This window comes from Thunnus albacares, chromosome 8 (assembly GCF_914725855.1).
Source record: "Thunnus albacares chromosome 8, fThuAlb1.1, whole genome shotgun sequence".
Classification (NCBI taxonomy): domain Eukaryota; kingdom Metazoa; phylum Chordata; class Actinopteri; order Scombriformes; family Scombridae; genus Thunnus; species Thunnus albacares.
Genome location: NC_058113.1, coordinates 32992529 through 33007075, shown reverse-complemented (window position 1 = coordinate 33007075; position 14547 = coordinate 32992529). Strand labels below are relative to the sequence as shown.

The 14547-nt window shown below is 38.3% G+C and overlaps 1 protein-coding gene across 1 annotated transcript; it reads right to left on the bottom strand.

The window, feature by feature from the left end:
- Nucleotides 1-4347: 4347 nt before the first annotated feature.
- Nucleotides 4348-13151, bottom strand: LOC122987208 (NACHT, LRR and PYD domains-containing protein 3-like). Its single transcript, XM_044358972.1, has 9 exons — nt 13015-13151; nt 11994-12039; nt 11503-11728; nt 9233-11015; nt 8955-9128; nt 6672-6845; nt 6408-6581; nt 5887-5933; nt 4348-5498 (listed from the first exon to the last, which is right to left on the bottom strand). Exons 1-9 carry the CDS (start codon nt 13134-13136, stop codon nt 4948-4950), a joined length of 3297 nt encoding a protein of 1098 aa, XP_044214907.1. The 5' UTR covers nt 13137-13151; the 3' UTR covers nt 4348-4947.
- Between the last annotated feature and the right edge of the window lie 1396 nt (nt 13152-14547).

Genomic DNA, 14547 nt, shown 5'->3' with positions numbered 1-14547 from the left:
GTAATTTTTCAAGACAGATCGATAGAGTACTTTATTTATCCCCAAAGGGTAATTTCAGTGTTACAGCAGATAAATTACATAGGTTACAAAAACACACACACATACACACAGAAAAAATATACAGCAGTTTTAGTCCTATTCTACGTGTGTGTGTGTGTGTGTGAGTGTGCGCGTGCGTGCGTGTGAGTGAACAAAACATCTTGTTATCGCAACTTTTTAAACAAAACACAGGAAAACATTTGTTAATTTACAGAGAGTTTTCTGTAGAGCCAATGAACAGCTGAACCAAATATTAAAGCCCTCCTCCAATTAAAATCATGTTTTTCTTCTTGTTCCTTCAGTTGGATGTTTGTTCTCTTCTCTGTGTTTGTTTTTATTCATCTGCTGAAGGAGGAAAGTTTCTCTGAGCTCACCTTAAATCTCAGTTTAACACCTGGACATACTGTTAGGATTTATGACATCACAACTAGTTTGGAGCCAATTATGGTCAAGCATGAACTTATACAAGTGCACAAACTGAGAATGGACTTTACAGTGAAGGAGGAGACATGAACAATATTTACATATTCAGAGATTCTGGATTTTGACCTGAGGGAGAATTTTAAGCCACGTAATTTAACTTTTTTGTGGAAAAACTATATCAGACACAAATTATTATTCCAAGCTGAATATTTTCGTGTGTCTGGAGGGGATCATGTCTGGAGGGGATCTTTTAAGTTTTTACTGAGGTATTTTGGGTTTTCTGGCTTTGCGAAGCTACATGTATGGAAATATTAGTTAAATAGCCTGATGTTATCAGCTACAGAATAAAAAATAACAAAGTCATCTCCTTGATTAGAGAGACTTTGGTCGTGATTAAAACGTAGACTCCTATAATTAGACTATTGTTGTTAACAGTAGGGCTGGATAAAAAAACAAAACCAAAAAAAAAAAAAGAACGATTCTCCGATTAATTGCAATTCTTATTTGAATGAATGAGCAGATAGTGTACAGTGGCTTTATAGAGCTTTTTCTCTGAAAACAGCTGCCTGCTGTGGCCCAAACCGACGCTATGAGAGCGCTGAGAGTGAACCAGAACAGTAAAGTTGCAGCCGGACAGATAAACAATGAGCTGAAACTCACTATAAACCTCCGTAAAGCCGAGAGGAGCTGCAGAGTCACTGATAATTCTCTGTAGGTTCATCACTACAAGCCACGACCAACACATTATACATCAAACTCAATGAATCTGGCACCAGCGCAACATATAAAGAAAAAGAAAAACACTTGAACACAGTATAAACTCTGTGACCAGAGTCTGTTCATGTCTTCTTCATCAGTTCAGTTTGATTCCTGCTGCTGCAGGTTTTTTTACTCTTCATGTTTACAGGGTTTTATTATTTGGGTTCAGCTGTTCATTGGCTCAACAGAAAGCTCTCTGTAAATAAACAACTGTTTCCTGTGTTTTGTATTAAAATGTTGCAATTACAAGACGGTTTGTTCTTGAATTTTTCTGAATTGAATTGAATTTTTGAAAAATTAGAAAAATGATACCTAAACTCGAACAGTTGGTGCAACAGTTAAAGGATCTGCCTGCAGGATGGACAGCTGGGGATCAAACCTGTGATGTGTCAATTTCAGGACATTTTTCTGCACATTTCTCTGCTCTGATCTCTGTCGTGGAAATTTAAGGATGAAGTAACATAAAGAGTTTTACTGCAATAACCAGTTCACATTTGCAAATGTTCATCTCCCAGTTTGCTAGGCTGAAGAAGTTCAGTATTTGTACATACAGCTGCATGTGTCACAAACATCCCATACTCATCACCCTAACAGGTATTTTTAATTAAGGCAATAAGGGTATTAGTTTCCATTTCCCTTCCCCCTTTTAGCATTCCATGCTAACATTAAACCTTCAGTTATCTACCCTGTGTCCTGTCGGCTCTGTCAGACTCAACAATCAGGTTCAAAGGATCCTCAAAAGAAATGAAGAGTCCTGACAGAGTTCACAGGTACACTGGCCAAACCTCCCTCCTCCCAACTGACAAGAGGAGGGTAAAAGATGACTGTGTCTAACTACTTTAACTATTAGTGCCATGAGAAAAAAACCTCAAAGGAGGAGATCTCTTGAGGCCCTCTGACATCTATCTAAAGTAAGCACAAATAAACCTAAAACAAATGCAAACATGATTACAGTAAAAAATATATATAAAGAAGAAAAACAAGAAATAAATTACTAACTAAGAACTACTGAGTACAATAGTCATAGTATTTTAAACAGATCTGAATTCACTTTCATCTCAGGTCTTCTGGTTATAGTGATATTAGCTTTCAGATATTAGCATCAAAATACCTGCTGATTAAAGCACTTAAAACTGGCACTTAAAGGTCTGCAATCAATGTTAAGAATATAAGATAAAGACAGCAAACTTCGGGTAAAACTTGAAAGCATAGTAAAAATGAAAACACCTTAATGCATAGTTCAACTTAAAACATTCAGCCATTGTAACATTGTTTTCGTCATGTTCTGTTCTCCAAAGTAATACTGCAAAACTCTGTCTTCAGTTAAAATATGTTTGAACAAGCAAAAAATAATCAATACATTTTACACACAAATATCATAATTCTGGAGGAGTTCAATCTGGGGTTGAATCACACTGTACATTGTACTTTGCGCACAGTAAAGGGCCACCACCATGGAGAGGTTACTCGCACTAATGATGTATGGTGGTATGGATTTCATCTTTTGATTATCCTGTGATCAGGGATAATGTCTCTTGTGATGTTTCTTTCCTCTCACAGTGGTGCTTTGTCTTAGCACTCTAGTTCCTGTGTTGAAGATTAGGATGTGTCTGTTTTGAGAATATGTGGGCTCTTATACTCTGGTGATTGTCTTACATGGTCCTCCCAGGGGAATGGGGGAAACGGCATCACCTACACTGAAGAGGAGAGGTAAGACTTCTCAGAGAAGTCCCTCTAGCTGTCCCAGCGATTGGCACTGACTGTACCCTCGTTCCATTTTTTAAGTAATCACTGTAAATTTGTCCCCTGGTTGAGCCCAAATGTGTAATAATTGCTCGGCTTTGGGGGGTGCCTTCTCTGTGTTTCTCCACTAGGTCAGATAGCCTTTTTAATAGTTTTTATTAGTGTGTAGACCAAATGGTTAAGTGCCTTACTATGAATTATATCATGTCAGTTTTCCCTGTGAAATCCTCATCCTCTGCTCCAACAGGTTCTGGAAGTTCCTCGTCTACAGGTCTTTGATCAAATAAGTTTAAAGAACCCTCTCCCCTATAGTCAAAAGTATTGTTGCAACATTAAGACATTTATTAATATGAAACATGCACCATCTCCCTTTTTGGTTATAATTTGTGAGTGCCAGTGGGAAGCACTAACCCTTGTTCAGTTTAACAATGAATCAGTCTCATAAATGTAAGTTCTTGTCCCAACAGTGACCTCTGTTTACTGAGCTCAAAGAAACCACACAACCACTTCTTAGGATAAATGAAAACATTTATTAATAGTTAAACATCTTGGGGATTAATAAGAATTATTTTGGCACATGAGTTTTCAATTCTTCACATGTTATAATTTTTATATTTCTATTCCTTCAAAAACTTCATTTACTCAATACAACTACTTATCTAATTTAACTATTAAAATATGATTGTCTGTGAGGTTAATAGATCAAACATTAAACACTTAGGTGATTTTGAAATGCCATTGCATAGTTAACATATAAACATTCAGTAACTCTTAACATAAGGAAATTCAAAATCTTATCACTAGAAGGCAGTATTGTCACATGTAGTAAAAATTGTAATAATATCTAAAAAATCTGCTCAACAGATAATCACACAGCTATTAAAATTATACCATTCTTTGTGTATTTACATGACAAACAACGTTACATAACTTACATGATTATTAAACATTTGATTTACATGAAATTCAGATTTGGCTCGGATTTGCAGGGAGACTCCATGAATGTGACTTAAGAGTTTATGATGCTTGGTCTGTTTAGATAAGAGAAGGGGGTTTTCTGTCCATGTGCTGTTGTTATAGATCCTTTCTCCTCATTCAAATGACCCCAAATGTCATTTATGCTTTCAGTTCAGGTTATAATTTAGTTACTGATCAGAAATGATCTCTCAGGAGGTCTGTTCAATTCCCATTTTGTCACAGTGTTTACCTTGGTAAGTATCATATTGACCAACACCCACTTGACAAAGAAATCAGTTCAGGGTCCAGGGGTTGAAGCATGTTGTTTGAGACTGTTTTATCCATGAATTTAAAAAAAGCAACAAAAGTAAAGTAGGCACAATTAGTTGTACTCCACTCTTTTTATGCTAAGTTGTGGTATGTTCTAAATTAAACCCTCTTAGCAGAAACAGTCCTTTAAGTTATTCTTTGACTACAAAGACTTTAAATTGTCCTTTTTCTCTGTCAAAGTTTTCTGACCACTAGTTTCATGAGAACACAGTTCTTTGCAGAGATTGTATACTGTCTTTTGAGTGTTCAAACATAAAAATAAAATAAAATAAAAGATTCTTATCTGTGAGTCCACCGTGTCTCTTTATGGAATTCAAAACAAACAAAGCCGTCCTCCTACAGTATAAATGGTTAAAAACAGATTTCTAGGACACACCCGAACAGTAGGCACATCTAAAAGTTCTTCCTAAATTTGGTAGGTCTGAGTCTTAAGATCAACTTCCCACTTTGTCTTTTTGGACTGTATAGATAGAAATACTTTTAATATTTATAATTGTCAGTTATATGAAGTTTTCTCTTTATGTGAAGCATTTAGAGCTGCATTTCTTGCTTGAAAGGTTGTATATCAATAAAATGGGTTGATTTGTTATTATTGTCAATTTTGTTCTGTGAGATAATGTCATTAACTCTGAGTAAAACTGACCATTTTGATTGTTTCAATGTTAATGTGAACGATGACTAATCAAGTCTTTTCTTCTATTTAAGCTGTTTCACTTCACACAGCCACACTGAGGAGCCCTCACCCCAAACTTTAAAAACTGGGTGGAGCGGGTCAGTGAATTTGTTGTAGAAGGTGTGCAGGTGTGTCAGCGATCCTTCAAGAGACACTCTGTAGAAGGACAGCATGCCAGCGTCCCAGTCCAGATACACCGCCAGTCTGCGAGAACCAGCCAGAGGGACATGAAGGACGATGCTCTTGTAGTTATGATACACTCGGTAGCCAGGAGCAGAGCAGTGCAGACCCCAAGACATCTCATTGTATCCCATCACACAGTCTTGGTTTGGACCTTTGCGACCGATTTTCTTGTAGGTCACTCCCATCCCAGCCCAGCTTCCCTCCCACTCCACCTCCCAGTAGCAGCGGCCCTTCAGGCCCTGTTGGAACAGGACTTGGGTCCAGTAGTTGAACCTGTCTGGGTGGTCAGGATACGGCTGCTCCTCTCGGGCCTGACTAACTTTTCGGTTCCCGTCAGAGAGGATGAGGAGTTTGTGGAGTGTGTTTGGATCCACTGTGAGCTCACATGCATCTGATGGCAGGAAGAAGTCAAGCAGTTAGACATTTATACTGACAGTTTATACCACTGCCACTGAAAATACTTACTACTCGTTGGCTGGCAGGCATCCATGCATCAGGAAACATCAAACAGCTCCAGTCAACAATGTAATCACTGTTTAAATCAGTGCTCGAGGTATTTTAAACTGCAGGTATCCATCACTACAGTACTAATGCTTCATGTTCTGTTAACTCACTGGTAAAACTAACATAACCATGGATTAAACTGACAGGAAATGCTTCAAAACATGGAGGAATACTTAAAAACAGCCTCCTCTGATCGATGAAAATTGTCAGAGTTAGTGCTTCATGTACTCCATAGCAGATTTTTGACCAAGAAAAAGAAAAAAGTCCAAACTTACATTTTCTCAGTCCTGGTGTAAACCAGTGTTCTGCATTGTGGTCGACTCTGTGGAGCAGATAGAAACACATGTTGTCTGGATTATGTTGAGGAAGAAGCATTAAAGCCTCTCTGAAGGTTGTTAAACTTCTTAATTTGACCCATGAAAACATCACAGCAGTAAAAACAACACTAAACACGGACTACAGCTAAGGCTGATGTCATTAGCTTTTGGAAATATTTAGCCATAAACCAAAGTTTGGGATAAATGAAAAATTGACTTGATGATGGTGAACCAAATTTCATGGAATTCCATTCAACACTTGTTGCGATATTTCACAGGATAAGTGAAAACTTTCACCTGCTGGTGGCGCTAAAGAAAAAGTCACATGATCACTGAAGTTCTTTAAATGTTTCCTCTGAGGATCATGAATGTCTGTACAAATTTTCATCCTAATCCATCCAATACTTGTTGAGATATTTCAGTCTAGACCAAAGTGATGGACCGACCAGCTAAAAACAACCATCAGACGTTTTCTTTACCTGAGTTTAGTAAATTCACATCGTCCTTCCTCCAGAGCTTCAGAGATGAGCTTCACTCCACTTCCTCCGAGGTGATTGTAGCTCAAGTCCAGCTCTCCAAGGTGGGACGGGTTGGACTTCACAGCTGAGGCCAAGAAACCACAACCTTTCTCTGTGATGCTACAAAACGACAACCTGTGACAGAGTGACAGAATGCACCTTTAACGGCTGGTTGATACTCTTCATAACTATTAAAGTCGCATTAATAGTTGCTTAAAAGGATACCTGATGGTTTCCAGTTTACAGCCCACATTTCCCAGTCCGGTGCAGAGCAGCTCAACTCCTGAGTCTCTGATGTCATTGTCACTCAGGTTGAGCTCTCTGAGAGGTGATGAAGGACAAATCAGGACTGAAGCCAGGTCCTCACAGCATCTCTGGGTGAGACTGCATCGGTTCAACCTGAAGGGACAAACAATCCAAAATGAAGAAATCAAATGCAAAGATACAAAAAACTACAACATTAAAATGATCACATAGCTAAATCACACCTGTCAAAAACTGAACATTATAAAATTTACAATGACCACACTTGTTTCAGGGTTCTTGTATTGGATTGTATTATACTGTCAAGTTTTCTTTGTCATTCTTTATTATTTTGTACATGTAACTATTAATAGTAAAATGTGGTAGAGAGTATAAAAGTCAACCAGTAAATGTGTACGAGATATTGAAAACTTGGTTGTGTCAAAACAAAAAGTCAAATGTTGTCTCATACTAAAACCATAGGCTAATACAGACATCAAGGGAAAGCAAAAGTAAAATAAAATATCGTGAGAATCTGAATGACACACTTTTGCTTTTACATTCTGTATCAATCATGTTTTACTTTATGTAGTCGAACATAACCGTCTTTAGACTGACTGCAAAAACTACACAGTAGCACAATATTGCCAGAGCCTAAACTTATATATAACTCACAGATAAATGGATAAAAAGTACTGCACTACTGCAGTGAGACAAGAGTCTACAGCCCTGTCAGCAGCTCTGTACTTGATCTCAGAATCTTTAAAATAAATGATTGCACTGGAGATATGAGTAAGTAGCATTCTCATTCTTTCTTTGACATCTGCCTGGAAGTCATCATCTCACTAGAATGGGAGTGTGTTTTCCTTCAGTTCAATTGTGTACTCGCTTACTATTATAGTTTAGCTCGTTAACATGCTGTCATTTACTAAATAGAACAAAAACCAAAGTACAGATGAGACCTAATGAGAATGCCATTAGTTTTGCAGGAATTTGCTCATAAACCATGTTTCTGACAAATGAAATTGGATAAATTTATCCTGTGGGGAACATGAATGTCAGTTTTGTCAAAGTTTTAATAAACCAAGTAGCTGTTTGTTGTTGTCAGTAAAAGAACATCACAAATGTCAACCTCATGATGGTGCTAGATGAAAGGTTAGAGGGTCAACAAGGTAATTGGATTCATCCTCTGGAGACCTTGGAAATCTACAAAAAACTTTTATGCTAATGAACACATATTTGTTGACATATTTCAGTCTGGGCCAAAGTGGTGGTACTGCTGCTACCAAAACATAACATTTTGGTGGCCAAACCCATACGTTTTTGCACCATAACTTGACAGTAGTGCAATATTGCAAGGGCCTAAAATTATATATTACTCAGTTAAATGGATGAAAAGAACTGCACTACTGCATGGCAAAGAGTCTACAGCCCTGTCAGCAGCTCTGTACTTAATCTCAGAATCTTTAAAATAAATGATTGCACTGTAGATATGAGTTGGCAGCATTCCCATTCTTTCTTTGACATCTTCCTGCAAGTCAGCATCTCACTAGAACAGTGGGTACATCTCAAGTATGTTATTTTATGTCTCTGCGCTCCTCGCCTGAACCGGAAGTTGTTCCTGATGCACCATTTTGACAGGCGTCTCAAGTCTCTTATTCTGCTCCAAGGAGCGAGGGGCGAGGAAACATGAGAGCAGCCTTCATGGAAGTCTTTTATCAGCCGACATGCCCCCTTATTGGATATCAGTTATTGATTGGACGCTGCAGCTGATCAGACGGATCTGATACATCACTGCAGTTTCATACCAAAGTGGAGACAGATTACAGATTAAATTTAAGTGTATCAGGTTTGATATGAGTTGCATCATTTCCATTTTCCCTGAAACATTTAGCCAAATACATATTTCCAGTGTTCAGAAGACACCCTGAACATATTCTGGGTTATTGAATAATGAATTCACTATCAATTCACTACTGTCAAAAGTTTAATAAACCAAATAGCTGTTTGTTGGTGTCATTAAATAACAACACAAATGTCAACCTCATAATGGTGCTAGATGAATTTTTACACATATATATATATATATATTTTACATTTCATGTTGATGAACACATTTGCTGAGATATTTCAGTCTGGGTCAAAGTGGTGGTCCTGCTGTTACCACAACAAAAAGAGTCTGTCTGTAGTTGTACTGAGTCAGTATTTTGGAGACTTCCAAAATCTTTGTTCAGTCACATTATTTTAGCTGCAGCTTTGACTCACCTCAGCGTCTTCAGTCTGCAGTGTCGGCTCTTCAGTCCGGTGCAGAGAAGTTCAATTCCTGAGTCTTGTAAGTTGTTGTCACTAAGGTTTAAATGATTCAGCTCATTAGAGTTTGAGCTGAGAGCGGAGGACAGCTCCTTACAGCAGTCTGCAGTGAGATTACAATCATTCAACCTGATAAACAGAAAGACAAAGTCAGTTTGTTAAAACATATTTAAATTTGCGACCTCAATGGATGATTATTAAAAATGAAACTGCAAATGATGAGAGAGACTTGCATTGCTGATTTGGATGCTTTGATGGCTGGTAGGAGCTTCTGAAGGCCTTTATCTGTCCTGCAGTATTTCCTGAGCTGGATCTCCTCTGGCTTCTCTGGTGAGGTCAGCAACACAAAGACCAGAGCTGCCCACTGAGCTGCAGAGCACTCGTCCATCACTGAGTCTTGGTCTGACTGCATGTAGCTCTGGATCTCCTCCACCAGAGAGTGGTCGTTCAACTCATTCAGACAGTGGAAGAGATTGATGTATTTCTCTGGAGGAGGGGACTGACTGATTCTCTCCTTGATGTACTCGATGGTTTCTTCATGACTTTGAGAGCTGCAGGTTTCCACCTGTATCTTCATGTCTCTGAGCAGAGCCTGACTGGACTCCAGAGAGAGTCCGAGGAGGAAACGCAGGAAGAGATCAAGGTGGCCGTTGTTGCTTTCTAAAGCTCTGTCCACTGCAGCTTTGTGCAGTTCAGATACAGGCGTTGTTTGGGTCATCTGTTCAGAGCTGATCATCAGGTTTTCACCAGACACCTTATACATCACATGGACATACAAAGCTGCGAGAAACTCTTGAACTGACAGATGCACAAAGCAGAAGACTTTTTGCTGCATGCAGAACTCTTCCCTGAAGACTTGAGTGAACACTCCTGAGTACACAGATGCTTCTTTGACATCAATACCACAGTCTCTGAGATCCTCCTCATAGAAGATCAGGTTGCCTTTCTTCAACTCCTGGAAGGCCAACTTCCCAAGTGACATGATCAACTTGTTATTCCCCTGGGAGTCCAGTTCTTGCTGCTCGCCGTACTTGACATGCTTCTTTGTGGTCTGATGAGCCAGAAAGTGGATGTACATCTGAGTCAAAGTCTTTGGCATTTTTCCTCCTCCTGCTTTGGCAAACATGTTTCCCAGGACAATAGAAGAAATCCAGCAAAACACCGGCACGTGGCACATGATGTAGAGACTTCTTGCTGACCTTATGTTTGCAATTACTCTTTTGGCCAAGTTTTCATCTTTAATTTTCTTGTGGAAGTACTGCTCCTTCTGTAGGCTGTTGAAGCCTCGTATCTCAGTCACTCGGTCAACATACGCTGGAAGGATGCAGCTGGCGGCAGCAGGTCGGGTAGTTATCCACAGACTGGCTTCTGGTAGCAGGTTACCTGCAATTAGGTTTGTCAGCAGAGCATCTACTGAGGCTGCTTGCGTAGCATCACAACATCTCTCATTTCCCTCAAAATCCAGAGGGAGTCTGCACTCGTCGAGACCATCCAATATGAACAGAACTTTGTAAATTTTCAGGTCTTTGATTCCAGATTCTTTCGGGTCTGAAGAGAAGTTACACAGGAGCTCCATCAAGCTTTGCTTCTTATTTTTTAACAAATTCAACTCCCTAAAAGGAACTGAAAACAGAAGCTGGATGTCTTGATTGGCCTTCCCCTCTGACCAGTCCAGCATGAACTTCTGAGTCAGCACTGTTTTGCCGATGCCTGCTATCCCCATGGTGAGCACCGTTCTGATTGGTTTGTCTTGTTTGGGTAAGGGCTTGAAGATCTCCTCGCACTTGATCATACTTTCGGAATATTTCTGTCTGTTGAACGCCATCTCAATTTGTCTCACTTCATGTTCATTGTTGACCCCTCCACTGTCCCCCTCTCTCAGGTAGATCTCTGTGTAAATCTCTTTTAAAGGTACAGGCCATTGCTCTGCACTTATCCCTTCCAACAAGTTCTCATTTTTCGTCTTCAGGGAAGATTTTAGTTTGCGTTGATACACTCCAAGTTCTCCATAATGACCTAACAGCACAATGTGTAACATCAATAATAAGCCAAAACTGTTATGTTCACATAACACTCCTTATACATGGCTACACTGCCAACAGGAGCTGCTAATAGCTAATTTGGCATACTTACCTGGCTCAACCCAAATTCAAATAGAAATATTAGCCCTCTAACAAGTAAAGTTTAGGATATTGGGATGCTGTGTTATGTTTAATTATAAAATGCATCTGAGGGTGACAGGGATTCAGTCACTAGTGTTGGACAAATTGAAATCTTGACCTGCTGGTTTTACTAGATGAAAAGTCAGAGGATCATTAAAATCTTTGTTTCATGTTTTTGGAACCATGAATGGGAGCACCAAATTTCATGAAAATTCATCTGTTAGGTGTAGAGATGTTTCACACAAGACGAAAGTTAACAGATGGACAAATTGATACAAAAACATATGTATAACATTCATTAAACATCAGCTGTTGTAGTGAGATAACATTCAGTCTCTTACTTTGCTCAAGTGTGTGAGCATGTTCCTCCTCATTCATCTTCCTCAAAACACGGAGGGCAATCTTCAGAGCTGCTTCACTTGTTTCATCATCAAACTCAAACGGCGAATCAGGGAGTTCATCCACCTGCTCGTCTTCCTCAAACAGTCCTTCATGTTTTGTAGAAAGGACCTTCTTATGTTGTTTGACAGCTTGCTTTACAATGGCCACAGCTTTGGTTTCAAACACCTGACAAATACAATGCTTTTTATTAAACTATAAGATTTGTTTTTAAATATACTATATCCCTGAAGGAACATGATGTAGACATTAAACACTACTGCTTTATTTTGGAATTATGTTTATGTAATGACATTAGATATGATAGATATAGATATAGATATATATAGATAACAACTCTAATGCCTTAGAAAAACATAATAATAAACAAAAAAATATTCATAATGTATTTTTATTTCATTATTAGTCCATTGATATATACAGTATTGCCCACCTTCAGTGTGTCTGGGTTCTGCTGAAAGCTTGATGCAGTCTGGCTGCTGAAAAAAAGCATATAGTCCTCATAGTAGCATAACATTTTCAAATCAACCAACAAAGTTGTCTGTTTTGTCAGATATGATGAATATTCTACCTCCTCCACTGTGAAACTAATTAAATTCATCTTTATCCTTTAATCTTAAAAATTCCATCCATTCAGTAGCCTTTGTTGCTACGGTTGTTCACATCGTCCACTCACATATTTCAGATCTGATTCAGGCTCTAACATGTACAGATGTATTTGAGAAGTTTATATTTTGGGGAAAGAAGGAGAAAAATAAAGTGAAATCTGACTACTATAGTTTGTTTATATAGCCTCCAGAGCTGGAGGAAGCTTCTTGAGGCTGGCCAATCAGAACAGAGTGGGCTCATCAAGAGGCGGGGCCTTAAAGAGACAGGAGCTAAAATGGCCTGTTTCAGACAGAGGCTGAACTGAGGGGCTGCATAAAGGACCAGTAGAAGATAAATAAGGAGTTTTTAACTGTAAATCCTGCAAAGATATTCCAGTAGAGACCCAGAATATAAATATAGAAGTGCATGATACGTCCCCTTTAATTCTTTGCACTATGTCTCCTGAATATGTCATCTTCATCAAGAGAAAAAAAACACTTATTCTGGATCCACAAAATATATTTTATCTTGTGAATCTCATGGATTGTAATCACTTTTACTTATAGAGGCATTCACTTCTGCAATACATAACTCGATGGATATTAAAACTAACCATGGTAAAATTCATCATATCTCCCTACATGCCAACGACAGTCTGCTATTTTATTAAGTTGGATTTGCCCTTCCAATATGTATCAAATTGTTAAAGATTTAAGTGTAATACATCTTTAAAGATTATTATTACCTATACAAATACAATAAAACTGAATAGTAGAACGTTTTGGTTCTGGTTTCAGTATGACAGACAATAGTATAAAATCTTACTCTTTGTAATCATGAACATCTGACAGCATTGATAATCTTACCTTGTTCCTGAAGCTCTGGGTTCAGTGCTTAAGTCTGGAGGATATTCTTTGGAGCGATCAGTCTTAGCAGACATAGAACTGATTGTTGATGATGATGATGACTTACTCCAAGATATACCCATCTCCCTGACTTCAGTGGCTCTGAAGAAGATCAATAATAACATAGTATACAACCAATGTTTTTGCAGCAGTAACACAACCACAATGTGATACAGTTTTGCTGTCATAGAAATACATAATCTCATGCAGACTTTTGATGGTGCTGAAAAATGCAGCTGCTCAGTATCAAGTCTAGTTAAGAACTTAGTCTTTGTCACTTGATGAGTAGAAACCATACACATAATACAAATACAAACATACATAATACAAACAGATAACAGAAAACAGATAAATAATTCAAGGTACAGGGATAAGGCTGGTAATTTTCTATATTTTTCTTCTTGTCAACAAATCTCATGATTGGATCCAAACCAACAATTAACTGATCTACTAACAAGTATTGTGTGTGCATCAAAGCCTGATATATCTTATTCCTTGGTGTCGTAGACCTCTGTTGTTGTCCAAAAACAATTAAAAACACATCAATGAGTCACACCGCTGCACTGGGTGACATGTTCCTTCATTACGAAGAGTTTGGTCACGTTAGTTTGTTTAGAAACGGCTCCAAAGACTAATGACAGTGATCATGTTTTTAGTCTCTTTCAGTGTAAAGCGGACGCCACTGAGCATGTGCAGAAACATTGTTGTTTACAGCTTCAATAGTTTGTTGTGCTACATGTTACAACCTCTGGACTTTACACTACATTATAAATTTCTCAAGGAACTTCAGCACAAAGTCAAGAGGTTGTGATATGTAGCACAACAAGTTATTTTCTTAACTTTACTGTCACACAGCTGATTGTGACTGACAGCTACAGACAGTCTGTTACTCTGTTGAGATTCAGTCTGTTAAACCTCTGTTCAGTTCCCTCCTGCTTTCTGTCATCACTTATATAGTGTTTTAATGCAGCTGAAATCAACATAGTTGGTCTCATTTACATGTTTTTCTGTTGTTGACAGAATGAGTATGAAATATTGATTTAATGACATCTTACCATCAGTCATTCCCAAGCTGCTGCTCTGCTGTGCTAAATTATTGTTTTATAATCACGACATCTAACACAATCAACATAAATCCAGGTTAACGAAACCGCTTTTTAATTTTTAATTTTAATTTAAGATGAACGATCAAAGAGAAGGTTAGAGACAACAAAGTCCTTCTGAATTTCACTGCCATACAGTCCCCAAACCTCATTCAACAGCTTACGTCTCTGTTGTGCAAAAGCTCAGTTTTTGCTGAACACACTCAGGTGTGTTTTCATCCAAATGTGGAAAAATTGGAAAAAAAAAGTTGTGTGGGTAAAAATCAAATGCAAATAGACGCGGTGAATAAATGATACTATTATATATAATAAACATCACTGAATAGCTAAAAACATCAGATCTGTGTGGAGTGATGAGGAGACTTTAACGCTCCTCAAATGAATACATGAA

Coding starts and splice junctions, on each gene's coding strand:
- LOC122987208 (XM_044358972.1), bottom strand. CDS start 13,136: ATGGGTATATCTTGGAGTAAGTCATCATCATCATCAACAATCAGTTCT. Junction 12,040..13,014: donor CCCAGAGCTTCAGGAACAAG/GTAAGATTATCA, acceptor GCTTTTTTTCAG/CAGCCAGACTGCATCAAGCT. Junction 5,499..5,886: donor TACACCAGGACTGAGAAAAT/GTAAGTTTGGAC, acceptor TCCTGCCATCAG/ATGCATGTGAGCTCACAGTG.